Source organism: Microtus pennsylvanicus, chromosome 21, assembly GCF_037038515.1.
Source record: "Microtus pennsylvanicus isolate mMicPen1 chromosome 21, mMicPen1.hap1, whole genome shotgun sequence".
NCBI classification, from domain to species: Eukaryota; Metazoa; Chordata; class Mammalia; order Rodentia; family Cricetidae; genus Microtus; species Microtus pennsylvanicus.
Genome location: NC_134599.1, coordinates 16889681 through 16916942, shown reverse-complemented (window position 1 = coordinate 16916942; position 27262 = coordinate 16889681). Strand labels below are relative to the sequence as shown.

The 27262-nt window shown below is 48.1% G+C and overlaps 1 protein-coding gene across 7 annotated transcripts in view; it reads left to right on the top strand.

The window, feature by feature from the left end:
- Dtnb (dystrobrevin beta) overlaps nucleotides 1-26744 on the top strand; it is a 209024-nt gene extending 182280 nt beyond the window's left edge. For 3 of the 7 annotated variants that reach the window (XM_075955702.1, XM_075955703.1, XM_075955704.1), the window contains exons 16-17: nucleotides 18768-18927; nucleotides 19648-20314. In XM_075955702.1, coding sequence (XP_075811817.1) covers nucleotides 18768-18927; nucleotides 19648-19889 — 402 coding nt within the window. In that variant the 3' untranslated portion in view covers nucleotides 19890-20314. Of the gene's footprint in view, nucleotides 1-2202; nucleotides 2224-18767; nucleotides 18928-19647; nucleotides 20315-25160; nucleotides 25197-26631 lie in introns of those variants that run through there. The other 4 variants (XM_075955706.1, XM_075955705.1, XM_075955708.1 and 1 more) reach the window with 3 other exon arrangements.
- The last annotated feature ends 518 nt before the right edge of the window (nucleotides 26745-27262 follow it).

The following is a 27262-nucleotide window of genomic DNA, read 5'->3' as shown; positions in this document are numbered from 1 at the left end:
CAGTCCAGCCAGGATTGCAACCTGTGAAGAGTGTCCCACCCTCCCAACTGGTCTCACTACATAAGCATGGTTATGCTGGAGCTCACTAGGAGTTCACTGTGTGGACCAGGCTGGCCTTGAACTCACAGAGCTCCATCTGCCTCTGAATCCTCAATGCTTGGATTAAAGTTGTGTGCCACCACACCCAGCCCATCTCAGTTTCTATTTCAGCAAGTAGTGTCAGCAGTTTCTAAACTGTATAATGCCTCTCCTACGGCTGCTTCCTCGCCCATTGGGAGTTGGAGATGCACTTGCCTCAGAGAAGCATCCTCCCAAGCTGCATTAGTCCCTCCATGCTGCAGGTATGCTGGGAAGCCTCTGACTTCTCAGGTGATCCAGGCAGTACTCAGGGCCCCTGGTTTGGCTACTAGGGTTAAGTCCCAATGCAGGTAGCTGGCTTTCATTATAAAAATCTCCTTTCCCAGCTAAACTGGGCCTCAAGGGATTTCTTGGTGCTCACCAAGTTTCGAGTCCATATCTGCCTCTCCCTTGCAAGAATAAAAATATTGTCCATGGTCCCGCCCCTCTTGTGCAGTTCCTTTGCAGCACCAAATCACTCTGCCCTCACACCCAGACCTGCAGCCCCTTCAAGAGCAGGAACATATCCCTTCCTGTGTCCCTCCACCCATGTACCGTGGGGACCACCGCACCTGTGGACCCAGCATAGATGGAGCCATGATAGCCACATACGGATTTATTTACTGGGGCACGTTAGAGGCTCCCTGACCACAGTTGCCCATGATGAGGCACAAAGAGAAAAAGCAAAGAGACCAGAAAGACAATGACTGAGAGGAGCTCAGGACCAAGACAAGAGTCACTCTAAAGGTTTCTCTTTACTCCCTCCATCTTTTTTTCTACAGTCCTTGGTAGTACATTCATCTGTCAACCATAGTTGGTATGTCCTGCTCTGCCTGCCCTTACTGTAAGGTTATAAAAGAGAAGCCCATCTTTGTTTTCAGTGCCTTATGCAGGAGAATTACTAGATAAACCTGTGCTAGGATAATAAAGAACTGAGAATGAGAATTCCATTCTCCTCTCCCTCCCTCCGACAAGCCCCTGTCATGTAGCCCAAGCTGTCCTAGAATGCAGCTTTCTCTTGCCTCTGCCTTCCCAGTGCTGGGTCTAAAAGCATGCAACACAATGCCTGATTCTAAAATTCTTTTTCCCTTTCCCTTGGAGCGGGGGTTATGTTGTATTTGTTTTATTGTGACATGGTCTCATGTATTCCAATTTGGTCTTTAACTCACTATGTGGCCAAAGATGGCCTTGAACTCCTGATCCTTCTGCCTCTGTTTCCTTAGTGCTATAGTTACAGTCACGAGCTACCATACCTGGCTTACATAGTGCAGGAGGCCAAACCAAGAGCTTCATGCATGCGAGGCAAGCAGTCCCCCAGTCCTTAGGATTCTTTTTCTGAAAGGGCTTCCAGGTTCCTGCACCAGTTTCCTGTTCACAGGGTGGGGGATGGTCACGTATGTGCACCCCTGCAGGAAACAACAAAGCAGCTCAAAAGCTAGTGGACTAGTACCGTTTCAGCTTGGTTACTACTGAGAAGAGACCAGGAGAAATGAAAACCACTTGTGGTCAGGAGGAACCATTAGATAGGGTGCTAAAACAGTGGTTCTCATATGGAGCCCAAATCTCTGGGAGCACATTTTGAGGTGTCCCACCCTCATCAGAGCTTTGACTTAGTGGGGCTCAGGTGTAGCCTAAAATTTTCATCTCTGAGAAGTTCCCAGATAATTCTGACATTGGTGGTCCATGTTCCACACTTCAAGAACAGCTGCCTTAGGAATACGAACCTAAATATATGTGAGTATTGTAAATGGTGACCCACAGTGATAACTGAGATTTTAAACTAGATTAAACTTCCTCTTTTAGTTTGCCGTAAGCAGTTGAGACTGCAGGCCCTCCAGGAAGTTGAACTAAGTGGTTCCTAAGGTTCTTTGAACCTTAAAGTCGTCTTTGCATTCAGTAACTGTTTGGGACCGAGAGCCATCATTTAACTGAATCCATGCTGGTGAATCGGGCCGTTGCCCTCCAGATCTGTGCTTGACCAAGGTTTGCTCGGTTTCTCCTGCCGTTTCTTCTGAATGTTTGTGGTGATGGGCATTAATTTCTTTCTTTTTCTCCTCTGCCTCTTTTCATCTTCAACACCTCTAGGAGGAAGAGCAAAAGCAGGCAGTAAGTGGACTTCAGAATTCTCTCCCCCCATCCTCAACCCCGGGCTCTCACTCCCTTTGCATGCTCCTCTGTTCCTTATATAAATATTGTACACCTTCTACTGCGCCCCTTGCATCACTTGCTCTCTGAGGAGTTGGTAGTGTGTAAAACCCTCAGACGTTTTCCTCCTTGGCGGTGTGCAATGCCCTCAGACTGGGTCGTGTTTACCTAAGGGAGCATGTTCTTACTTTAAACCCAAGCTTCTTTAAATTTGTGCTTATTTAAACATGCATGACTAGCCAGGCTACCATTGCGTTTTCATGTTCTTTTATTTTCTGCTGGTTTTGTGTCCTGAGTGACCTTAATTGCTTGAAACAGCTTCCCAGGTGGTGGGAGTGACCTCAGGTCTAAATGATACATTCTGAATGAATATGCATGAAAGTGAAGTGTTCCTTGGATGCCTGTAGCTGTCCTGTGGTTGCAAATAGGCCCTGGCTCCACCAGCCTTCTGGACGAAAGTAGTGCTATTTCCTGCTCTGAGCCTTGGGGGCTGGGGAAGCAAATGACTCAGGGGTTCTGAGTGGCATGGCTATTGATGATGCTTGGGGACAGTCAGTGTTTGTTTTTCTTTAAAGCTGTTATCCTAAGCAAGAAAAATTGAGGGCCTACCCATGATAATAACCTGGGTTAACTAAGTCCAAGAGAGAAATATAAAGTGCTAATTCAAAAAAGGAATATAAAATATTTCATTTAAATATTTCATTTAAAATAAATAAATAAATAAATATTTCATTTAAAAATTACCTATCTTTTGGGGCTGGAGAAATGGCTCAACAGTTAGGAGCACTGACTGCTCTTCCAGAGGACTCAGGTTTGATTCCAGGCACTCATATAGTGACTCACTACTGTCTGTAACTCCAGTCCCAAGGAGTCTGATGTCCTCTTCTGGCTGCCAGGGGTACTGCATGCACGTGATATGCATGCATACAGGCAAAACACCTGTATACCTGAAATAAAATGAGAAACAATTCTCCGTTTTTTCAGAAATTATGGACTTTTTAATGTGTTAGATTTTTGTAGTATGTGCATTTCCAGCTTGGAGAACATTGATAGTGAGCAGCAGAAGCACGAGAGAATAATGAGAGGCCATCAGTGAGGGGAGAAAGCACTGGGCCCAGCTAAGGACCCAGAAATCCCATGGGCTTTAATGTAATAAGTTTGTTTGGTTTGGTTCTTGCCTGGTTTGGTTTGCCTCTTTTTCTGAGCCATATATAAGTTTTTATTCGTCTCTTCAGTCTAATGACACTTCTCCATCACCTAAACAAAACAGGAAGATGAAAAATCAAACCCAGTTTTAAACACTTTTACCAGGAAGTGACAACTTAATCACATCCCTCCCCTCTCATTGATGAAGGCAAGTCACATGGCCACATTTGACTAGAAGAGGATTGGGAGGTGTGACTCCAGCTTGTTTGGGAATCAAAGAGAAGATGCTAGAGATACCTCTCACATAAGTGGGAGAGTGAGTGGCTAAGCAAAGGGTCTGAGTCCTTCCCGTCCCTCCTACCCACACCTCATTCGATGCGGCCCTGCTGACACGGGTGCCATTTTATCCTTAGGCCCTGACCTCCAGTGCACCCCTCCTTCTCTTCATTTCTGTACCCGGAATCTCACTGTAGAGCTGACAGCACCATCTGGGAGTCTCCTTCCAATGGTTTGCCTAGCTAGCACCTCCTGATAATCTCTGTCCCTGAATGTGACAACCCAGAGGGACCCAAGAATTGTAGGGACCCTCTTCCCTGCCCAAGATGAGGGCAGATGACAACAGCAGAGCTTCCTGTGAATATTATATTTTCTTCAGTTTCTACATATAATCTACAAAATAGGACTTGCCTGTGCTGGGAGGCTAATTAAATGCTGTCCTTGCTGTGTATGGTGCCCATGACTGTGATCCTGCCACGTGGGAGGCAGAGGCAAAAAGATCAGGAATTCAAGGACAGCCTTGGCTATATGAGATGCTGTCTCAGAAAAGCTAACTAAATAAATAAGCAGAACTAACCTTTAGCAGCATGATTCAAGCAAACATACGTGCCCAGTGACTTTTTGTTCCACATGAGATCACCATCTCTTGAGATTGAAAAAGGAATTTTCCATGTCCACCAGCCAGAGTACATATCCTGGTCCTCACAGTCTAGTAGGACTATGTCCATCTAGATGGGGAAATCCTTCTGTCCATCCCACAGGCTTTCACTGAACTCACCCAAGGTCAGTTCTGAAGCTCCAACTGTGGCTTGAAAGACTTTACATAATTGAGCCACTTTTTTTTTTTTAAATATTTATTTATTATGTATACAATATTCCGTCTGTCTGTATGCCTGCAGGCCAGCAGAGGGCACCAGACCTCATTACAGATGGTTGTGAGCCACCATGTGGTTGCTGGGAATTGAACTCAGGACCTTTGGAAGAGCAGGCAATGCTCTTAACCTCTGAGCCATCTCTCCAGCCCATTGAGCCACTTTTTATTTGTAAGATGAAAAGACTATAGGTCTTTGGACCTTCTGTAGCCCATATCATTGCTGAGTGGGACAACAGCAAAGCTTCGGGGTGGGGGTGAGCAGAGGAGCCAGGAGATCAGATCCCTGGAACTAGAGTTACAGGCAACTGTGAGCTATCCAATGTGGGTCCTCTGGAAAAACAGCAAAAGCTCTTAACCACTAAGCTACCTCTGTAAACAGAGACTGCTCATTGGTTCCTGGCCACCCAGATCCAAATAACCACACAGAAACTGTATTAATTACAACACTGCTTGGGCTATTAGCTCAGGCTTCTTATTAATTAAGACTTACATCTTAAAATAATCCATTTCTATTAATCCATGTATTGGCACAAAGCTGTGGGTTACTGGTAAGAATCCGGTATCTGTCTCCAGCAGCTACATGGTGTCTCTCTGCCTACTCTCTCTCTATATTCTTCCATTCTGCCCTGCCATAGGCCATAGCAGCTCCTTTATTAACCAATGGTAATAAAACATATTCATAGCATATAGAGGGAATCCCACAACATCACCCCTTTTCTGTCTATATAAGAAGGAAGGTTTTAACTTTAACATAGTAAAATTACATATAAGAAAACAGATATCAAGCAAGAATTACAGTTACAATACTTAGTCCATTAACGTTTGGCAAATTAAGGAATATACTCTATCATCTATCCTATCTTTGTGAATCCAAAGTTTTATATCTAATTTATCTTTTTTCATAACTAAGGAAAACTGTAACTATCTGTCTTCAACTCCTCAAAGACCCCAGAAGGATATAATATTACCTAAGTAAACAGGAAGTACATTGTAAGCAACTTCCAAAGTTCTAGAATTGACAGAGATATCTCGCTGCCTGGACAGTTACCCAAAGTTCTTCTGTAACGTTGGAGCATCCATCTTTAGCCTATTGGTCCATAGTATCTGGCAGACTTTTCCATGAAGCAGGAAATTGAAAGGCTATTTTGTCTGTCTTGGCAGATTGTCAGTCATTTTCTTCTGTATCCAGTTCAACATGAAGGATGGTATAAAGATACAAAAGAACAGATAGATAAAGAGGTCCATACAGCAAGGTCTAGACGGTCCCCAGTACCAGAGTTCCTTCTGTATACCGCTTGGTTGAGGGTGATGAGGTTCTGTTTCATGGGCTCAGTTGATTCATTTACTGGCCATTGGTAATCAGCTTCATTTTTGTTCCCCTTCTTCAGAGGTCTGGAGAGGGCCGCAAGTTCTACCAATCATGCTGTGGGCTTTCTGGCACCTAGCTCCTATCCTAAAGCTGCTTTAGCTTATAAACACTCTTAACATTCTGGTCATCCTAAAGACTTTTAGAAACTCTTGTGACTGAACCTAGGGTAGAAGGGCTAAATATATACTTGTTATAGTATGGTATTATAAAGTTATTTGACTTTACAAGAATTTGAGAGTGATGGATTGAACTGTTACTTCAAAAACTTGGATGCTACCTTCTCCCCTCATCCCTTAACACCTGCAGCAAATAAGGGACTAAACCCAGCTGCAACACTGGGGAGAAGTGGCCCTGCACCTTGCCTGGGCAGCATAGTAGAGTTGACCCCTATAGACAGAGGCACAGGTGAGCCAGCCCTGAGGGCACGAGAGGGCCATAGGTGGTACCACCTCCCTCATCCGTGGTATGTGTGGTGGTGGGGATGAGGGAAAGATGCCCTAGTCCCTTGCCACTACCACTTCCAGCCCGCAAGAAAGCTAACCCTTCTCTTTACCAGCTCTGACACTTGGGAAACCAGGCCCTGCACCTCATCTGAGCAGCCCTGTGGAGCTCACTCTATTGGCAGGGCATACAGGTGAGCTGCCCTGAGAATGTGAGCTTGGAAGAGCTGGCCCTACCCCTCATCTGCCACATGGCAGCATGGGGCGGGAAGATGCCCTCCCCGCCTCAATGCCTGAGGCAGGTGGGAGAGTTGGCCCTGAGGTCATCAGAGCAGGAAAGCTGCCCCTGCCCCCCACCAGCTACGGCCCTTGGGAAGAGTGGCTCCTACACCTCGCCTGGGCAGCACAGTATAGCTGGCCCTGGAGTTATAGGTGTGGGAGAGCTGACCCTGAGGATGTGAAAGCAGGGGAACTGGCCCTACCCTTGCTCATCTCTGAAAGGAGTGAACTAGCCAGGGCAATGAGGGAGAGCCCACCTTGGTAGTGAGGACTGGGGAGAACTGGTGGGCAGACTACCCAGGCCCTGAACCAGGGTTGTAAGTTTGCCCACCTCAACACACGTCCCATCAGTGATCTGCTGGAGCACATGAAGGGGATGGTCCTGTGGACTTAGAGCTGCAGGATCTTCACAACACAGGGCAGCAACAGGACAACCAGTAGGAATCCCAGTGAGGGCCCAGCGTTCAATAGTGTGGCAGAAACCAGAGGCCTTAAATACGGAAATATAAGCCAAGTCGTTGTCATCCTGAGCCTTAAATACACTCCTGCCACCCTAAAACTGTGGAGGGGGTGTGTGTGACTTTTGGTGAACAGGGATTGATGTTTGGTACTTCAAGACAGTCTCTCAACCCTCTGCCATGGGTCCTGTCCCTGTGCACACAGACTGACCACTGGATCTAGTGGCCTGCAGACGGCTCTGTTCCTCGGTCTCAAATGCTTATGCTCACTGTAGGGCCCCAGCAGTTCTTTCTTTTGGTTTTGGTTTCACTTTGCAAAAAGAGGAAGTATAATTATACTCCCATAGATAGAGCCCCTTGAACGTCAGCAAGGAGTTTTCAGTCAGAGCGATTGGAAGGAGAAATAGTTCTTCATCTGAGGAACATAACCATGTTTTTATTACTCCATGAAAGACAAGTTAAGAGAGAGTTCCATCCTGTACTGTGTTTTCTGCCTTTTCCTTTCCTGGCCATAATACGTGTATGATAAGTGCCGCCCAGGGTCTCCAGGAATCTCTCTCCACACACTGGACTGGAGAAATCCCCTCTACTGAGCGTCTAGGAGACACACCCTCCAGGACGTTAACTACTATCTAGATCTCAGCAAAACATCCAGAGAAGAGGCATAGTGAGCACAGCTTCTGGGTTTGAAACCCCAGAATTGGGAAAAATGGAGGTCCCTCCCAACAGAACAAGTGGAAGCTGATTGTTCCGGCCTAGGTGATCTTGCTGTCATGTTCTTGGTTATGTGGCGAACCAAGCAGTCAAGTAGAACAGCCTACTAGATACTACAGCTGTACAGCTAAAACTCCTGTAGGAAAACTGGGCCAGCAAGGTAGGTTTGGAGGTCTCCAGCATAGAGTCAGTGCTGAAACCATCAACAGAAGTCTTAGGGGAAATGCAGAGTAGACAAAAAGAAGAGGGGAGGACTGTGGATTCTCTCAGAAGCCCAGAGAATTTCAAGGGGATGGTAACTCAGAGCAGAAAAACATCATAGTCTCCTCAGTGCTCTGTGAGGAGTCTAGAAACCAGATTTGCCTTTGAAAGGTCACACTTGGCCTGTTCTTGCAAATGGGCACTTGCTGAGGTAGGATGCTCAGGCGCCTCCTGCCTTGCTTCAGTTCAGCCCAGACAGAATGCATCCCGCTGCCTTTCTTACTGCTGATGGTCCTTTCTCCTCCCTGCTACCCTGTCTCCACAGTGCGTGGCGCAGCTGCTGCGTATTCCCAGCACAGATCTGCCTCCAGCGCCAGCTCAGGGGCAGGAGCTTTTACCTGTTCTTCCGGGGGGGGGGGGGGGGGGGGAGACGTTCTGAGCCCGTTCTTTATCTGTTCCCATTCTCCTCACGGCCACGGTTGCCTTGCCTACATTTCAGACTTACAGCTCTCTTCTCCCCGGATTTTGTTTTTGTTTTTCTAAGAGGGCATCAGACAATCAGCAGCAAAAAGGCCAGTTTGTTTAATTTAAATATACTGCGGCAAAGTGAAGGTAATGGTCCACACAGGCCATCTGCTGCCTGGCAGGTATCCATGAGTCAGGAAGAGAGCCGGAGACTAAAATGTCCTCCGTCCTGTTGCCATGCTAACAGTCAGGCTGGGGGACTTGGGGTGCTTGGCGGAAGGAGGGCTTGCTCTCAACCTTAGCCATTTTACCACAGGCCTCCCTGGACTTGATTGCTTGACTATAAAGTGTACCAAGGAGATTAAAATAATCTCACCTGTTCCTTACAGAAAAGAAGGAAAAAAGGAGGTTTTTGTAATTTATTTATGGAGTCCCTACTGTGTGCCAGCCACCATACTGGGGATGCCTAAAGGCAGGCAAGAGCTGCACCCTGGTCGTTTTTACTAAAGACAATGCCCTTTTCTCTCTGCAGCTGGTCCTCTGGCAGATCCTTTGCCTCTGTGTCTGAGTTCTCATTGCTCTGGGGAGGGATCCCTGTCCTCAGCTCACCTTCTCTGGCATACTCCGTACCTGTTTCGGCTCCAGTGTTTGGTTTGTGTTCTAGATAAGGGACCAAGTCATAATCTGCATCCTCCCTTCCTACGTTTCTTGTACGTACTGGAAATGAAGTTGATTCTTCTATAGAAAATCACAGTCGTTCTGGGATTGCAGCTCGGTGGTAGAGGCCCATGTCTACTCTTACCAAAGGGAGGTGGGAAACCATAGTTCGCTTCAGTCTTAGGACTGTGGTGTTGTGATCCAAGCATACTCAGCTTCTCCTAGCCATCCGAGGCCTCCTCCTGATTTGTTTGTCGCTGGTTGGCCTCTGTGGGTCTCAGTCTCTATGTGCATTAAGGGAAATAGGTCATAAGACCCTGGAATACACAGACGTAATTTCCACACACTCTCTTGAGTTTTCCATGCCTTTGCTGGTTTGACAGTGAGAAACAGCAGACTGGACTGCTGCTCAGATCGGAGTGTACCTCTAGCTCTACACCCCCGGCAGAAGTGTTTCTACCATAAGGGGTGTCTGCATTCAGGGAACCTGAGTTATAGGACATTTGTCGTGTGTGTGCTTATTGGTCAGATGTGTTACTGACCATGCCGGATGCCAGCCTTAGCTATGGAATGTGTTACAAGTGATGTCTCAGGAATCCTGAAAGTTCTGCAGTGTATTGTGGGGCTTCTCTTCTTCCCAAGGCCAATGGCCCTCCTACCTTGGGCCATCCCACTAACTCTTTTACTTTTTCTGGGGATTCCCCTGCATCCCCTGCTACCCACCCCACTGTGCTGCTCATATACTGCTCGTGCTGGATTAGTGGTTTTTGGTTTCATTTTGTTTTTCTGGGGGGAGGGGTTCAAGACAGGGTTTCTCTGTAGCTTTGGAGCCTGTCCTGGAACTAGCTCTTGTAGCCCAGGCTGGCCTCAGACTCACAGAGATCCACCTGTCTCTGCCTCCCGAGTGCCAGGATTAAAGGCGTGCGCCACCACCGCCCACCTGGACTAGTTGTTTTTAATGGAGAGCCTGGCAGTCCCTGTGGCGAGGGCCTGCCTTGACTGTTGAGACAAGGTGCTAGTCTACCTTACTGCAGTACTACAGCTGGGTTCTCAGTGTCTATCTGGCCTACGCCTGACAAGTGCCTGATCACGGTAAGGGAGACACAGCAAGGTGAGAGGATCACTGTGCACCACAGGCACTGTCTCAGTGTGCACCAGACATTCCAGTGTGTGCAGGGGACTTGGCATGTCCATAATTACAATACATGATCAGAAGGCTCTTTTCTCCAGCTTTCTTTCCAAAGCTAGTCCTGTGCCCCGCAGGGCAGCCTGTTCCCTGTGCCTCTCATCAGCCTCACGACTTCAAGACCTCTGTGTGCAACGTCTCTGGGGTCGGCTAGACTTGTGAGGAAGGTTAGTTAGGTACAAGCAGAACACGTCATCAGGTGACCTTGAGACAGAGATGGCTGCAGAGCCAATTCTTCTCAGGAGCGTGCTCTTCTCTGACAGTGGTTTCAAATCAATTCAAGCACGGGCCACTTGGCATTGGGGACATGCAGTGATGTGGTGAAGGTTGTGGATCACAGCGTTTTTTATCTGAAAAATGCCTCCGTGCCAGCTAGCATCCTCCTGTTCATAGATGAGAAAACTGGACCCCGGAAATGGGAAAGTGTGTGTGTGCCATACGGTTGAGCGAGGAAGCCAGTCTCCATCTTCTATTTCCAATCCCTTGTCACTGACCCACTCTGCCTCCCTCTGTGCTCACCTGGGAAGAGCTGGGATTGCATCTCAGAGACTGCAACTTCCCTTTTGTGTTGGGTACAGAGCCTTGCATGCTACAGGGTGCTGATAGTCACGGACAGAGAGCCAGAGACTGGGTATTGGTCCAGGCTACTGGTCACAGGGCCCCCAGTACACATTAGGAAGATGTTTTCCTGGTTACCTTTCCTTGCCTCTCTTCCCTCCCATGGGCTTCTTTCTGGGGGCCTTCAGCCTGTCATTGGGGCCTCTAGTTCTAGTCTCTCCCCAAATCCATCTGCCTACTTTGTCAACCCAATTCCAGCTTTGGTTGTCTACCAAAGTAGTTGTTTAAAAAACAAAAACACAGTAAGTTTGGTGCATGGATTATTTATTGCTACACAATTTAATCTCAAAACTGGCTTAGAAAAGCATATCACCGGGGCTGGAGAGATGGCTCAGCGGTTAAGAGCATTGCCTGCTCTTCCAAAGGTCCTGAGTTCAATTCCCGGCAACCACATGGTGGCTCACAACCATCTGTAATGAGGTCTGGTGCCCTCTTCTGGCCTGCAGGCATACACACAGACTATTGTATACATAATAAATAAATATATATAAAAAAAAAAGAAAAGCATATCACCAAGCGTGTTGGTGCATGCTGTAATAGCAATCATATCACAACCCCTATGGGCCAGGAACCCTACGGAGACTCCTGTAAGGGTAAAGTCAAGGGTCACCCAGGCTACAGCTACCATCTTTTATAGCCTAAGCTCAGAAGTGGCATCTGTCCATTTTTCTGATTCATTAGAAGCAAGTCACTTGGCCCAGCCTACATTCCAGAACAGATTATTCCAGGATGTGCGTGGCGGGTCACTTTGGGCTGTCTGAGGTCTGGCTACCACATTTAGTTAGCTAGTCTGAGAATTTCACACAAAGATTTTCCAACGATGGATAGATTACCACTCACTGGGGAATCACTGCCTGACCTGGCTACTTCCCATCACAGAAGGAAGGGTGGGAAACTCGATGCCCCTCATCCTCGCCTGACGAGTACTCACTACGCACCAACCTGTGCAGAACACAGTGGTACGGGCATGGATTGTGAGAGGGCCATGCTGCCACAGAGGAGCCGAGCCCTGGTCTCAGGAAGGCTGATGCCTGGGGGCCCAGCAGGCATGCATGGGTCAGGAGGCGAGGGCAGGGGCAGTCGTGCACCTGAGAGAGAGAGAAGACAGTATGAGACCTGCTGGTCAGTGAGGACGCAGTCCTGTCAACAGAGAGAATGCAGCATCACCAGCACTCCTGTTTTGTTATTGTTGTTCCGTCTGAGCAACAAAGTAATAGCCTCTTGGCATCCCTGGACCAACGGCATCCCCAGCCAAGACCAGTTCCTTCTCAGGCAGGGCTGAAGCAACTGCATAGCCATGAGCCACACACTGTGTCTTTGAGCTACTCCGAATACCAAAGTACTCTTACTCCACCAGACAAGAGTTCACTGAGCCCCTGCCAGCTCTATCCCAACTTTTTTTTTAACTTATTTTTTTCAATTTTATGTGTATGAGTTTTTACCTGCATGTATGTATGTGCACCGTGTGCTCTAGGTGCCTGAAGAGGTCAAAATTAGTTAATTAGATCCCTTGGAATTGGAGTTACAGATGATTATGAGCCACCATGTGGGTGCTGGGACTTGAACCTGGGTCCTCTGGGAGAGCAGCCAGGGCTTATAACCACTGAGACCACTGAGCCATCACTACAACTCCCTGTTCCAGCAGTTTTAATATGCAAATACTGGTGGCTGCTGAGAGGGAGAGAGTCATTTCTCTTCAGGAATGCAGCCCCTGAGAAACTACCCACCAACATGCTGGACTAAGGACTTTTTTTTTTTCAAGTACATGAAATTGGGAGGGAATAGTGGTAGGGCGAACTGCGGAAAGAATTGGAGGGGGGGAGGGACTGGGGTGGATTTGATCAAAACACATTTTTTATATATGTATGAAATACTCAATTAAAAAAAATATTAACTGACCATAAGTGGATCCACTTGCAACTGTGAAGAAATGACACAGACTCTGGAAAAGTAAGGAATGATAAAATGTTTAATAATTACTAACAAACAAAAATTAGTTATTTCACAAAATAAAAAAATACTTAGTCAAGTCACCTTTTATTAATCCAAGTTAGTGGACTCTGGGGTTTTCTGTGCTAGGATCTATTAAATCGTTGCCAGCACACATTTGTATGCTTTAGGTGGGCTTACGTTTTCATTTCTCTCAGGGAGCACTCAGGAGTGGGGTTGCTGGGTTACGTGGGTAGGCTTCTATTGAACGTTCTCAGAAACTGCCGAGATCCTTTCTGCCCCGGCAGGAGGAGGTTTCAGGTTCCCACACCCTTGCCAGCCTTTTCAGCTGTGCCGCTCCTCAGCAGTTCTGAGCAGAGCATTGTGTGTGCAGTGTCCCTCTCCCTGGGGACTTGGCGTGTACATAATTACAACACTGAAGACCTTTGAGGAAACGTGTGCTCAGATTTCACCCACTTTGAGGTTGGATTGCGCGTCACCTTACCCAGTTAGGAGAAATCTCCGTATGCTCTGCTTCAGATAGAATTTGTGGATGTTTTCTTTCAGCCTGTGCCGTCCTCTTGGTGCACATCCAACTTAAATTCATCTTTTTAACTGTAAAGTTCAGTGTTGTGTCTTTAAACTCTATTTACAGAGTTTTACTGTCGTCATTACCTTCAGTTTAAGAACTCCATCACTTCATCAGTCTCAAAAGAACCGTCACACCCGTTCCCAATCTTCCCTCAGCCTTCCCAGCCCCCACTCTTAACTATGTAACCACTAACATACTTTGTGATTTCCCTACTCTGGGTATTTTTGTGTAAATTTAGAATATGTGTTCATTTGTTAATGGCTTCCTTCACTTAGCAAAATGTTTTCACAATGTGTGGATGTCATCAGTTCTTTGTTCCTTTTTATCGCCTAATACTATTCCATTGTCTGGCTACAGCCCGTTTTATTTAAGGCATTCCCCAGTTGACGTCTGAGTTCTTTCCACTCTTTGGCTGTGTTAGTGTTCTTGTGCACATCTGGACACTGACTTCTGTTCAGACACGTTCTCATTTCTCCTGGATGGGAATATATATATATATCTGAGAATGGAATTACCGTGTTATGTGGTACTCAGCCCTTTGAGGAGTATCCAGACCGTTTTCCAAAGCAGCTGCATCATCTTACACTCCTGTTGGCACTGCCTGCGGATTCCAGTCTCTCGACGTTCTTGTTGGCACTTGTTATCTTTTCTGTAGAATTCATCCTGATGGGTGTAAAGTGGTCTCTCCTCGTTTCTTCATTTCTTTCCCCAGTGTTCAGTGCCATCGAAGGTCTTTTTCATGCCTGTTGTACTTTCTTGTATCTTTAGAGAGTTATCTTCTTGATCTTTTGCTCGTTTTGTAATTAGATCATCTGTCCTTTGATGACTGAGTCGGGAGAGTTCTTTGTATTGAGAGGTCAGGCCCTTATCAGATATGTCATCCTGAGACTTTTCTCCCTTTGTGTCTTCCTTTCACTCTCCTTCGTTGTTGCTTTTCACTTATTTTATTATTTTACGTGTGTGTGCACACACAGGCCCATGGAGGCCAGAAGTGGGCACTGGTTTCCTCGGAGCCACCTGATATAGGTACAGGGATCTAAACGCCAGTTCTTTGACAGCAGTGATCTCTCCAGCTGTGACTGCTGGAACAGGATCTCAGGCAGCCCTGGTGGTCCTGACTGGAGCTCCTGGTATAGCTGAGGCTGGTCTCCAGCCCCACACCCGGCTGCCTGTCTCTCCAAAGGTCTGGGGTTACTGGCACACCCAACACCGAGATCTCTCTTGTCTCAAGCTTTTTTTGTTGGTTTTGGTTTTTTGTTGTTGTTTTGTTTTTTAGACAAGATCTTTCTTTTTAGCTCTGGATGGCCTGGAAGTCACTATGTAGATCAGGCTGGTCTCAGACTCAGAGTTCTGCCTGCCTATGCCTCCCCAGTGCTAGTCTAGTTTTATTTATTTAGATAGTTGAGCCATTTTTTAGTTGATCCCCTCTTATGGAGTTTAATGACTTACTTTGAAAAGCAAACGGGTTTTTTTTTAATCAAGATGATAATTTTACATCTCTCTGCAGTATAGCCTGATCTAATTTATATATTGTATCAATGAACTAGGATAGCTATCATTATAAGCAGGTAATAATTTCCTGTGATAAGAACATTTGAAACCTCTTCTGGATATTTTGGTAAAAATCTCTAACTTAATTTTAAACAAGCTCATTTATTATGGGCTAAGGAGATGGCTTGTTAAAAGCACTTAGCCTGAAAGAATAAGGACATGGTGGCGCACCATGTAGTCCCAGCACTGGGGATGCAGAAATAAGGCTACTCCTGGGAGTCGCTGGCCAGCTAGACTAACCTAATCAGTGAACCACAGTTTCAGTGAGAGACCCCCATCTCAGGTGGACGGTGGAGAGATAGCTCAGCAGTTGAAAGCCATGGCCATGCTGGATGTGGTGAGAAATACCTACAGTTTCAGCATTTGGGAAGTAGAGGCAGGCGGATCTTTTGTGAGTTCCAGGACAGCCAGGGATACACAGAGAAACCTGTCTTAAACAAACAAAAAATCTGGTTGTTCTTCCAAAGGACCTGGGTTCAGTTCCAAACACTCACATGGCAGCTCACAGCCATCTGTAACTCCAGTTTCAGGGGGTCTGACTCATCTTTTGGGCACCAGATACACATGTGGCACACAAACACCCATCCACATAACATAAAAATAAATGAATCTTAAGAAAAACTAGGAGGGGAGTAACTGTAGAAGGTGCCTAATACTGCTCTCTGGCTTCTCTATGCAGCATAAACACACACACATTAAAAAACAAAACAATTTGTTCCTTTCTTTTCTTTTTAAGTGAATTGTTTTTAGAAAGATTTGTTTATGTGTATGAGTGCACCATCTGCACGTGTGCCTGCATCAGATCCCATTAGAGATGGCTGTGAGCCACCATGTGGTTGCTGGGATTTGAACTCAGGACCTCTGGAAGAGCAGCCAGCACTCCTAACTGGTTGAGCCATCTCTCCAGCCCAGCCCCCCTCTTTTTCTTTTAAACATAATGATTTGGGTATTATGTCCAAGAAGCCTTTGCATAAGATTTTCCTTTGCCTTCTTTGAGAAATTATGAAATATTAGCTCTAATACTTACTATGCTTCATTTTGAAGTTCTTCTGTTGGTTTGGGGTGTTTGGGTTTGGTTTGGTTGGTTGTTCGAGACAGGGTTTCTCTGTTTATTCCTGGCTGCCCTGGAACTCACTCTGTAACCAGGCTGGCCTTGAACTCAGAGAGCCACCTGCCTCTGCCTCTCACATGCTGGGATTAAAGAGGTGCGCCACCCCTACCTGGTGCTTTGTCTTTTTAATGTGATGTGAAGTAAGGGTCTAAATTCATATTTATTTGTATCATGGCTCACTCTCTAAGAGTATGCTAAGTGATAAAAGCAAATTTAAAAGTAATTATTGTAGTTCAATGCCATTCATACTGAATTTAAAGGCATGAAAATGTTATATTCATCTTTATGAATATAATACATGGGTTAAAAAAAAAAAGTTCCACACCAAAATCTCTGGTAAGAAAAACAGGAAGTTTCCAAAGGGAAGAATGAAGGTACTGACCCTGTGAAGAATTGGTGGTAAAGGAGTCTTCAAGTCTGTCTGTACTATTTTAGATTAAAATAAATTGTATGTAATTATTCATTTGGGGTGAGTGATGGTATTATACTCAGTCATTTTCTGAGCTTTTATATTTCTTAATTAAAGCACACAGAGTTGGCATTACGGTGTTCCTATGATCCCAGTACTTGGGAGCTAGAGGCAGGAGGAAGAGGAGTCCAAGGCTGTCCTCAGCTCAGGGCCAGCCTAGGGTACGTGAGACACCCATACACAGAGATTCAGCAAGAATCACAGAGAACAGGGCAGAGTGGCATGCTCCTAAAATCCCAGCATGGAGCCGCAGCAGGGGGATCTTTAAGTTGAGGCCATATCTCAGAAAGTAAACCTAGAAAACAGGAGCGATAGGAAACAAAATAGTCCATTCAGCACCCACACAGCTGCACAGGAGGGCAGGCCCTGTGCGTCCCTCCAGGCAGCCTGTCTGGGGCATGTTCTGTGTGTGTGGTGTTTCTGGGCTAGATCCCCGGGGGAATTCGCAGGAATTTGTGTTCACTATCACTTCTATTCTGCCAGCATTGTTCCCACAAAATCCACCGACCTGACCACCCTGGGTCAGGGAACTGTCACACCCCGTTGCTCCAAGCTACCTCTTAGGGGTTCAGCCCTGTCAAAATGGAAGTGAACATCTCTTTCCCAACCTCTGGCCATCAGAAACAGTGAAGTGTATAATGAGCACAAACTTGGACGTTTCTTCAAGAAGCGCATGGCCGCAGAAGTAGCGGCTGATGCCCTGGGTGAACAACAAATAAGGTTTTCCCACGGCGGAGTGAGTGGCATTCTTGTTCCAGACCCAGGAGAACTGGAGAGGGAAAGTGCACCTCCGTTTGGAGTGTTCTCAACTCGGTTATTTTTCAGAGAGAAGGATATTCCTGGACTGACAGACAGACACTACTGTGCCTCAGTGGTTGGGACCCAAAAGAGCTAGCAGAATCTGAAAACTTAAAGATAATGTCCACCAATGTTGTCAGAAAACCCTTAACAAAGGAGGTAAGAAGCCCAGAACCAGTGCACCCAAGATTCAGCGCCTTGTTTACTCCATGTATCCTGCAGCACAAACGCTCTGAAGAAACAATATATTAAGCAAAATAAGGAGGCTCCAGAACATGCTAAGCTTTTGGCCAAGAGAATGAAAGATACCAAAGAGAAATACCAGGAACAGATTGCCAAGAGCTATAGGCTGTCCTTACCAAGAGCTTTTACTTCCAAGTCTGACTCTAGTCAAAAATAAACCTTTAAGAGTAATGAATAGCTGGGTGGTGGTGGTGCACACCTTTAATCCCAGAACTCGTGAGGCAGAGGCAGGCGGATCTCTGTGAGTTTAAAGCCAGCCTGGACTTCATAGTTCCAAGATAACCAGGGCTATATAGAAGAGACCCTGTCAAGACATAGGGAGGGGGAGAGGATTAATAATCAGCTTGGGGGGGAAAATCCAGAACTATACCAGGCTTTCCTGAGGAAGGTCCCCCTCTAGTGAGCATGTGGCTGCTCTCTCCTGGTCCTTGGCTGCTCAAACAGACCTCCCTGAGCAGGCATGGCAGTTTTGCTGACCAGGCCGAGGAGGCACTCTACAGCTGAGCCTCTGACCGGCAGCTACTGGGGTGAGATCTTGAGCGTGAGAAGGAAGGCTGCTGTACAGCCGCGGAGCGGAAGGGTTCTTCTGCCACGGCCCCTGGCAAGCTGTACTTCCTCCCACACACGCTTGAGAAGCCTCACACGTGATCTTGATTTTCATCTATAAAAGTTATATTAAAAGATGGGCAGTTTCTACCCACAGGACTTGTGGGATCAGATGAGGATGGGTACAGAATGTTGACATGCAAACACGAGGATCTTTGTGGGGTTTTTTGTTAATTTTTTTTCCTTCTTGGATCTTCCTGGATGCAGCCTTTCTCCTTGCCATATGCTTCCAACCTCTCTCAGCCTCTTCTTTTGGTTTTGATTTTTCACCCCGTGGTTTTGAACTTTCTCTGTAGCCCAGCCCTTTGAGTTCCCAGCCATCCTCCTGCCTCCTAAGTGCGAGGTCTCAGCCTGTTCTTAAAATGTTCTTACTCCCACACTGCCCTCTTCCCTCTTCTTTCTCTTCCTTTTCTGAGTCCTGGCCATTTTTTTTTTAAAGCATGGTCCTGGCTGGGAAGTGCTTTCCTCTTTTGTTAGAGAGATCGGCACCCAAAATGACATGTTTTCTCTCCCATCCTCCCAGGCTCAAGCCACAGGGTCACCTCACACATCACCCACTCATGGAGGTGGCCGCCCTATGCCCATGCCCGTGCGTTCCACGTCTGCAGGCTCCACCCCTACCCACGGCCCACAGGATTCACTGAGTGGAGTTGGAGGAGACGTACAGGAGGCCTTTGCACAAGGTGAGTTTCCAGGCAAGTCTGTGGAGAGCTGAGGGGCTGAAATCACATACCGGATCCCTGCCAGCATTTCCCCAGCTTTCCTTTTGTGCTCTTGACTTTGGAGGATCAGATAACGTGGCCTTAGTAATCAGATTTACAGTATAAATAAGTTATGCGCTGGGTCCTTCTCCATGATAGGCTGGTCTTCCATGGGAGGTCTGCAGGCACGCGTGTGAAGACAGCTGGCCTCCTGGGTTCTGAGCTCTAGCCTGCAGGAAATGCCTCGCCCTTTGGACTTTGCTCCTTACACATTTGTCCCCGAAGGTCCTTAGAATAAGTAAGAACAGGAAAAGAAGTGATTTCCATAGGACCTAAGCATGCATTTGCCACGGCGGCCCACTGAGGAACCAGAGACCTACAATCTTAAATAATGGGCAAGGGAGTCTGGAGGGGAGGGAATGGGGACAAGGAAATGGGAGGCCCCTCACTCTGAGACTGAGGAACTTTGTGGGGCAACATTAAGCCAGAACTCTGCTGCGGGGCCTTCGAAGCATTGGACTTGCCAGGCCCCTGCTCTCCCGGTGGAGAAGACGAATGTTCCAGGAGCATGCGGACCTGCGGCAGTCCCCCCCTCCCTAGTCACCTCTGCACCCGGGCTCCAGGGCCGCACTGCCTGGGGCATCTCTCGGTGCCCTTTTCCATGCTCACCCATCCGCACTGCCATCTGCTCTGACTCCTCAGGTACAAGGAGGAACCTCCGCAATGACCTGCTGGTGGCTGCTGACTCCATCACCAACACCATGTCATCCCTGGTGAAGGAGCTTCATTCAGGTGAAACCCAGAGCTCCCCACCAGTCTCCACCTCCCCTGCGCCCACATCTTCCTGCCCTCTCCTACCACCGGGCACACAGCCTTTCTGCCACTCCGTTTTCCCTTCTAGGAGCACACAGGATCTTCACCCGGTGCCTCCCTCCCACATGTGATCACAGTTTATATTAAGAACAGTCTGAAGGAGCAGACACAGCTCCTCAGTGCAGCCAGATCCCCGCCTCACTCCCTGTCTCCACCTACACTTTGTCCACAGTCTCTTTCCCTAGGGACCGTCGCCTCATTCTGAAGCTATCCTGGATGTGGCAGCAGTCAGCACAAGCCACCTGTCTCTATTCCAGCCGCCCTCTGGCTTCCTGCTGTTTGATTCTGTTTAGAAACCCTGTCTTCTCCTTTTGTCCGTGACCAGGCTCTGATCTCACCTGAAGATCCCAGCTGCTGCTCCCTCCATTCTTCACCTTTGGTACTATTTGACTTCTCTCTCCATCTCTCCATGACTCAGCCAGTGCAGTGGCTTCCCAGGGTCCTCTGCTTCACAGTGTTTTCCCACAAAACCACCGAGTAGACCACAGCTCCATCAGGGATATAGCCACTCGGTGCTCACAGTGCTCACACTGAGGGCTCGTCTGTGTCCTTTCTTTCCCAAGGCAGTGCTTGTAAGAACTCTGCAGTAGCCTCTAGCAGGGCTGTCAAGCTAAAGCACAGAGCAGGGTTTCCAGGGACCATTCACACAGTCCTGAAGAAGGCACGCCCAGGGTGTTTTCAGCGGGGGAAAGCATCTCCTTTTGGGCTGTCATTTTTTCCACACCTCAGCCTTCAAGTCCTTCTGTTTTCCTTCGGAAGAGATTACACCTGTGGCCTGATTGGCTTTCCCAGCTCAGGTCCGTCACCCATTCTGCCACAGGCGATATGATGCCTTCACCCTCTCTCATCCTGTTTCTCATGCCCATACCAAAGCCCAGCCCTCACTGTACAGGCACAGAGCTGGGGATAGGTGACCTCAGGATGACCTCACAGCTGATTAGAAAGCCCTTTCTCGAATATAGCTCCCTGATAGGTTTCAGTTGGTGTTTTAGAGGGAATTTCTTAGGGATTTTTAGGACATGCAGAGAAAGTAGTTAGAGTTTATGCAAAACGAGCGACTCACAAGCTCTGCACTCAAGAATGGGAATGTAACTCGATTATGGGAATGTAACTCCATTGACAGGAACTGATCAGGCATGGAAGTGCATGCCTGCCATCCCCAATACTTGGGAGGCTTAGGAATTCAAAGCCCACCTAGGCCATATGGTGGGGGGAAGGGGCAAGAACATCAGTCAATATGAAAAGCTGGTTTTAATAAAATTGCATTATTTAGGTGCATTAGGTGTATTAGTGATCCTGTTGTACAACCTTCTTGTTTTAGAATGTGGGCTCTTTTAGAAAAATTACTTGCTTGCAATCACACAGCATGCAGAGGCAAAGCTAGTTCTAGAGCTTGGGTGTAGAGAAACATGGAGCCAGGGCTCTGAGCTGACCCGGGACAGACTACAGGGCAGTCTCTGTGAGGTTCCTTTTCCCAAACACAGAAGCCTATATCTGACACAGACAAATGCACACATGACCCAGCACCCTTGTTAAAGACAGAGATAAACACTGTTCCTCAGTGGATGGGAGACTCATGGTGACTCCCTTGAAGTGGCTTCATGGGCCTTTATTAGGCTAGGAGTGGTTATCCAGGTCGGCTTTTCATACACGTCCTACAGCCTGCATAGGACGCACGTCTGTAGTTTGTCTTCCCCATCTTCCAAAAAATATTTTCAACTAATGGAATCCTAGAATTTAAAAGGATCTTAAAGATATTTCATTGAGCTTTCTGTCAATTTAAAAGCCTCCAGTTTGAATATTTTCAGGGAACTCATGTATAGCCAGGTCTAATCACTGGCGATTTCTTCCTTATTAGGGAACTGAAATCTTCCTTTCTATCATGGGTTATTTCCCGCCTAAAGCCGCCCTAAGTCCAGACTTCCTCTCCAGGCCTCCTTTAGAGTGTTTAGTGGTAGATAATGCGGTAACTCCCAAGTTTTCTCCTTTTCTAGGAGATTCTACCCAATCCCTTTAACATGCATCAAATATGCCAGCCGGTGACATCATGCCCTCTGCTTCATGGATGTACAGGGTTCCAGTCAAGCATTGTCAGGGTGTGGAGCTGTTGGGCATGGTCAAGGGACATGTATACACCCTGGAAGCTGCTTGCTGCATTAGGTCTCTGCCTCAGGCCTCCAGCCTCCCTCAATGGTACTAGACCGAACAGTCACTGGCCTCCTTGGGCTTGTTTCCACAGTAGAGGAAGGTGCAGAGAAAGAAAAGGAAATGCAGGATGAAAAAGTCAGGACCCCTGGTCTGAATGGGAGCCCAAGCGCCTTCCTTTCCCTTTGTTCCCGCCTCTCTTCTAATACTCCCTCCCCAAGTCTGCAGCCCCCTCAGTTCCTCTTGCCTGTTCTCCCAACTGCCTCTGAGGTGTGCCCACAGGTGGTAACACCGGACAGTACTCACACGCTGGGATGCAAATGAGTCATAGAACATTGCCCTACTTCACAGGGTTGATGGTCTCGTTGGGAAGCAGTGGAAGTGTGGGAGAAGACAGAGCAGCAGAAGAGGTGGATCAGAAAGTATTAAATGTCAGCTGGGGTTGCTCACCCAGCACACCTAAAGCCCATGCTAGACTCCCGCACCACATAGACCACAGAAGCAGGGGCATGCCTGTAATCCCAGTGCTTGGCAGGTGGAGACAGGGGCATCTGAGATTCAGGCTCATTCTCTGCTGCAGAGTGAACGTGAGGCCAGTGTGGCCTACATGAAGCTTTGCCTCAGAAGAAAACACCATTGAATCTGGGTGTGTTGGCATTCACCTTTAATCCCAGCACGCAGAAGGCAGAGGCAGGCAGATCTATGATTTTGAGGCCAGCCTGGTCTACGGAGCAAGTTCCAGGAGAGCCAGCGCTATACAGAGAAACCCTGTCACAAAACAAAACACACCAAACCATTAGATGTATAGCAAATAGTACTAAGACTCCTGAAAAGGAAAATACTTGTAGGTTGGAATAGATAGCTTCCTGGAAGAATAAAGCAAGAAAGGAAGGTGTTGGTGAAGGACAATAATGCCTTCTTAGACTCTAGGTGTAATGTACCAAGAAGCTTCATGCTCTTGTCATCTTTCAGTTTTATTTTTTAAGCAGATAACAAAATCCTCTTGAGGCGTTTGAGAGTCTCCAGTTCTATCTATCATATATTAATATGTTGTTTTTCTCCAGAACGTAAACTCCCTAAGGCAGAGATTTTGGCCTTTGTTGTTGGTGATGTATTCATTCCCAGTGTCAGGAACAGTGTCTGCCATCTAGTAATGACAATGAATGAACCTAAGGAAAGGTTAAGGGCGACAGATAGCGTTAAGTGAGGGGGAGTGGTCTACAAGCCTCAGGAGGTGAGGAGAGACCCATGCTACCTCCTGGCTTCCTGCTAGACCCAGAGGTAGGTCTGTCACACAGCCCTGGGGGGGAAGAATTCTAGACAAGGCTCTCCGAGGCTCATTAACTGGGCAGGTTAATAAATGGCAGGACCTGGACTCACTCCAGGAGTTCCAACTCCAAGCCAGTGCTTTAGTCCAAGCAGAACAATTAGACCAAGCAAAGCGGGGAAGCCCCAGTGAGGTGTAAGGCAGTCAAAGGGGGACAGGTGGGAACCCTCTCAGGACAGTGGCTTTCTGGTGCTGTTTAGCCCCTGGGATGGTACGGATAAGAGAGAGCATTTGCAGGCTCAGGGGCAAGGAGTTTGTCAGCAAGGGCACTGACATTGCCTAGGAGACAGGAGAAAACATTGTCTAAGTACAGAAACTATTAGAAGCCAAAGCGAGGCCTGGGAGAAATAGGCCACTGGGCATGAGTTTGTGGGAATTGCTGTCCTGGCCACACACCTCAGGCTGTCAGAGGAGAAACAGCCATTTGGAGGTCCAGGTCCAGATAAGAAGGCCATGAGGCAAGAGAAACCAAGATGTGCCTCTCATGTAAACACCCACCCACCCCAAACACATGTCTGTACCCCAACCAAACTCCAGCATTGCTATGGAAATGTTTTTACTAAAGGCATAGCAGCTGCCGCCTTGGCCCTCCCTTCCTGTGGCACAGTGCTCTAGGAGTGCCTCCAGGTCCCTCCTCAGCTTCCCTCCGCCCCCCAAAGCAAGCCTAGAGCCCCATCTTTGCCCTCCACTCTTGCCTTAGCCATGGACTGCACCCCCACCCCCGTAGGAACTGGAGTGGTTTCTGTTGGCCCAACCTCAGGGCCCTCTGTGTCCGTCACTGGCTGACCACCTCTCTGTCTGACTGGATTGCTCCTAGCTCTTAGTATCTCTTGGTCCCTCTAAGTGCACATCCCAGGGCCTGTATGTCTGTGTGGAGACTGTGAGAATGCCTGAGCTTCTGTGGCTCTCAGGTGCCGTCTCTAAGAGCAAGAGGGTAGAGTCAGGGTGCAAGATGAGGGAAGTTTGTTTTTGTTGCCTCTAAACATTGTATGAGTCCTTGCAGATATCGAAATGTGGAGACATTCAGAATCAATAACTACCAATTTTACAGAGGAACATTTCTCTTCTTTGGGGTGAAGTCAGGCTCACATGGGAAGCACAGCTCAGTCAGCTCCCGGCTCAGTGCACATGGTGTCTTTAGCACACAGGAACAGCACATGGGCTCTTTTGAAGAGCTCTGACCAAAGCAGGCTTCCAAGCTCTATTCACCCCTAGCTCTCACCTCTGTCTGTCCTATCCTTGCTGTCTGAATCCCAGAGAAGGATGCTGCTACTCTGTGGTACCCTTCCCTCTGAGCACCCCTTTATCCTGTGTGTAAAACAAGACCCACACAGTGAGACATAGACTGTCACCTCCTTTGGTTGCCCCAGTACTCCACATTCGTCTGAGCCACTCCAGAGCTCCTGTGTCCTTCAGAATGTCCCCTAGCGATCTAGTTTGTACACTGAACACGCCGATGCATATCTAGGCAGCAGCAACCCTCTCTGAGGACACACGTGGGCTCAGAATGTCCAAGAGGGAGCTGGCTAGCAATGTTGTTCCAGAACATAGAGAAACAATGTTCCGCTCAAAACTGTTTCCACTTTGTTTTCCTTTCAGAGCCATGCAGGCTCTGGTCTCTCCCCCTCCCCCGCCCCTCATGGCCGCTCCCTAGAGTTGGTTTGATTTTTCTTCATAACATTCCCATGTCAGTTGTGGGTTATGAGTAACTGCCCTACCTCATTATCCCTGGCAGAAAAGCTCAATAGAAAGGGATATTTAAGGCTAGCCCCTGGGCCGGGTGGGTCAGGGAAGCCCCCTTAGAGAAGTCCAGGGGCCGGAGAAGAGCTGGAGTGTGACCTCAGTATTGTTTCTGCCTTTGCTGCCACAGGTTAGCCAAGGAGCAGCCCGGACACAGGAAGCCCAGGTGAGTAGTGAGTCCTCGTCTTCCTCTTTTCCTTCTTCCCTCATAGGCCCTAAGCCAGAGCAAGCCTTGCAGTTAGGATTTTCTCGAAAGAACCAATTCTGCCTTTTCCTCTGCTCCCGCACAGCTGCCTCCACTGGACCTGTTTACCAGGTTTCCAGGCAGTGGCTTGACTTACATTGCGTGTCTGTGGCCTGGCGTCACCAGTAGCACTGACTGAAGCAGGTGGCAGAGCAGCCACCTCCCTGGGCTTCCTCTGCTTCTGTTGTCCTGTCCTCTGTAGCCACTGTCTACCCACAGCCAGAATTCCCCTGGGATCCTTTCACTCCACACTGCCCGCGTATGTGGTCCCTACCCAGTCACAGGGACCGCAGAGAGCCAGTGAGTCAAAGGACAGACAGACAAACACTCTTCTGGTCTTAAGGAATTAATCTGTCGCATCTTTTTTTTTTTTTAAATCTGTAGTCTTGATGCAACTTCTGAGTTTGCTTTCTCTTTTGTTTGCTTGTTTGTTTATTGGTGCTTCAAGACAGTCTCATTGTGTCGGCTTGACTGTCCCTGCTTCCCAAGTGCTGGGACTAAAGGGGTGTGCTACCACGCCTGGTCTCCACTTCTTTTTTAAAAATTGAGCATCTTTTTCAGTTACAAATCTTCAGGGTAGAAAACCCAGGGCCATGGCACCACCAGCCAGAAAAGGAACTGTCTCAGATAACCTTCTAAGAATGTCATCTGAGAGCTGAACTGGGCCCCACCCTTCTTGCCAGGCCAGCTGCACACTTGGTCTGCAAAGCTGGCTGCAGGTGGGCAAAACCAGCGTACTGCAGTGTATGCAGATCAGGCCCTTCCTGTGGCAAGCCCGGACTGCCACACACTGCTGGTGAGGTCAGGAACTGACTCAGAAGCCTTCAGGTGCCCTCTGTAGGGCAAGAAAGACTGCATGGAAAAGAGATAGGTGAGCACCGTCCAGTCCGCTCCATTGGTTCACATGAAGGAGCCAAAGCCCACACTCGAGGACTTGGTGCCAGGACTGGTATCACATGGTGTTGCTGCCTCACCTCCCGACCTACGCCAGGAGTTATGAGAAGCCGCAGTAGTTAGATGAAAAGTCCTGCTTACTGTGGCGTGCTCTCTGCGGCCGAAGGCTTCCTCCCATCCCTCTACATTCTCTGCCCCTCTCCTCTACCACACTTCCTCCCCTTCCAAACCCGCCATTGTGACCCAGTTTTTTTTTTATTCAGTGGGAGCACTTCCTACCCCTGTGACATAAGCAGTGCCCTCAGAAGACATGCACCCTCACCCTACCCCAACCCTGTCCACCAAAAGAGAAGAACTGAGGGCCCCAACCTCCACTCTCCCTGCAGATCTGCCGCTTCACAGCCATTGGCAGCTTTGCCCTGAGCCCCCAGTGTGCTTGTGACTAACAGTCTGTCTTGTACAGGCACAAAGGCCGAGGAGCAAGCTGGCACCAACAAGACAAGGGAAGGTCTTCCCCCAGAGGCACATTCCTCTCCGTCTTTCTGCTGCACACCTGGACCCGGCTTGCAGGCTGCCAGACTCACTCCACCACCAGAGAGAGGAGCCAAGCCTATGGGAAGTGGGGAGGGACTGCCTGAGGCCCCGGCTGGTGGGCCTCCTTGTGAGCCCTGCATGCACTAGCATCTGCATTCCTCCCTCAGGGCATGGTGTCATCTCTGCATCAGGAATTTACCAGGAGGTGGAAAAGAAAAGAAAAAGCACCCGAGCCTGAGCCCGTGTGTGTTCCTGGCCTAATGGGGTTCCTCCTGGCATCTGGCCAGCACAGGGTATGCTCCCTGGTGTGGGCACACAAGTTTCTTTCCTACCTTTGACCTTTAAAAACCAACAGGTCTCCTATGCAAAGAAAGCTGCAGGCCTAGCTCAGTTCTACAGACATTCACGCCCTGGCTTCAGTGCTAAAAATAGTGTCCTCCCCCCACCCCCTTCCTCTCTGAACTTCCACCTGCACCGTGCTCTGCAGTACTGTTGCTCTACAGCCAGGAGGAAGGCTGAGAACTGTGTGGTCCAGTCAACGGGGAGGCAGCAGTGTGTAA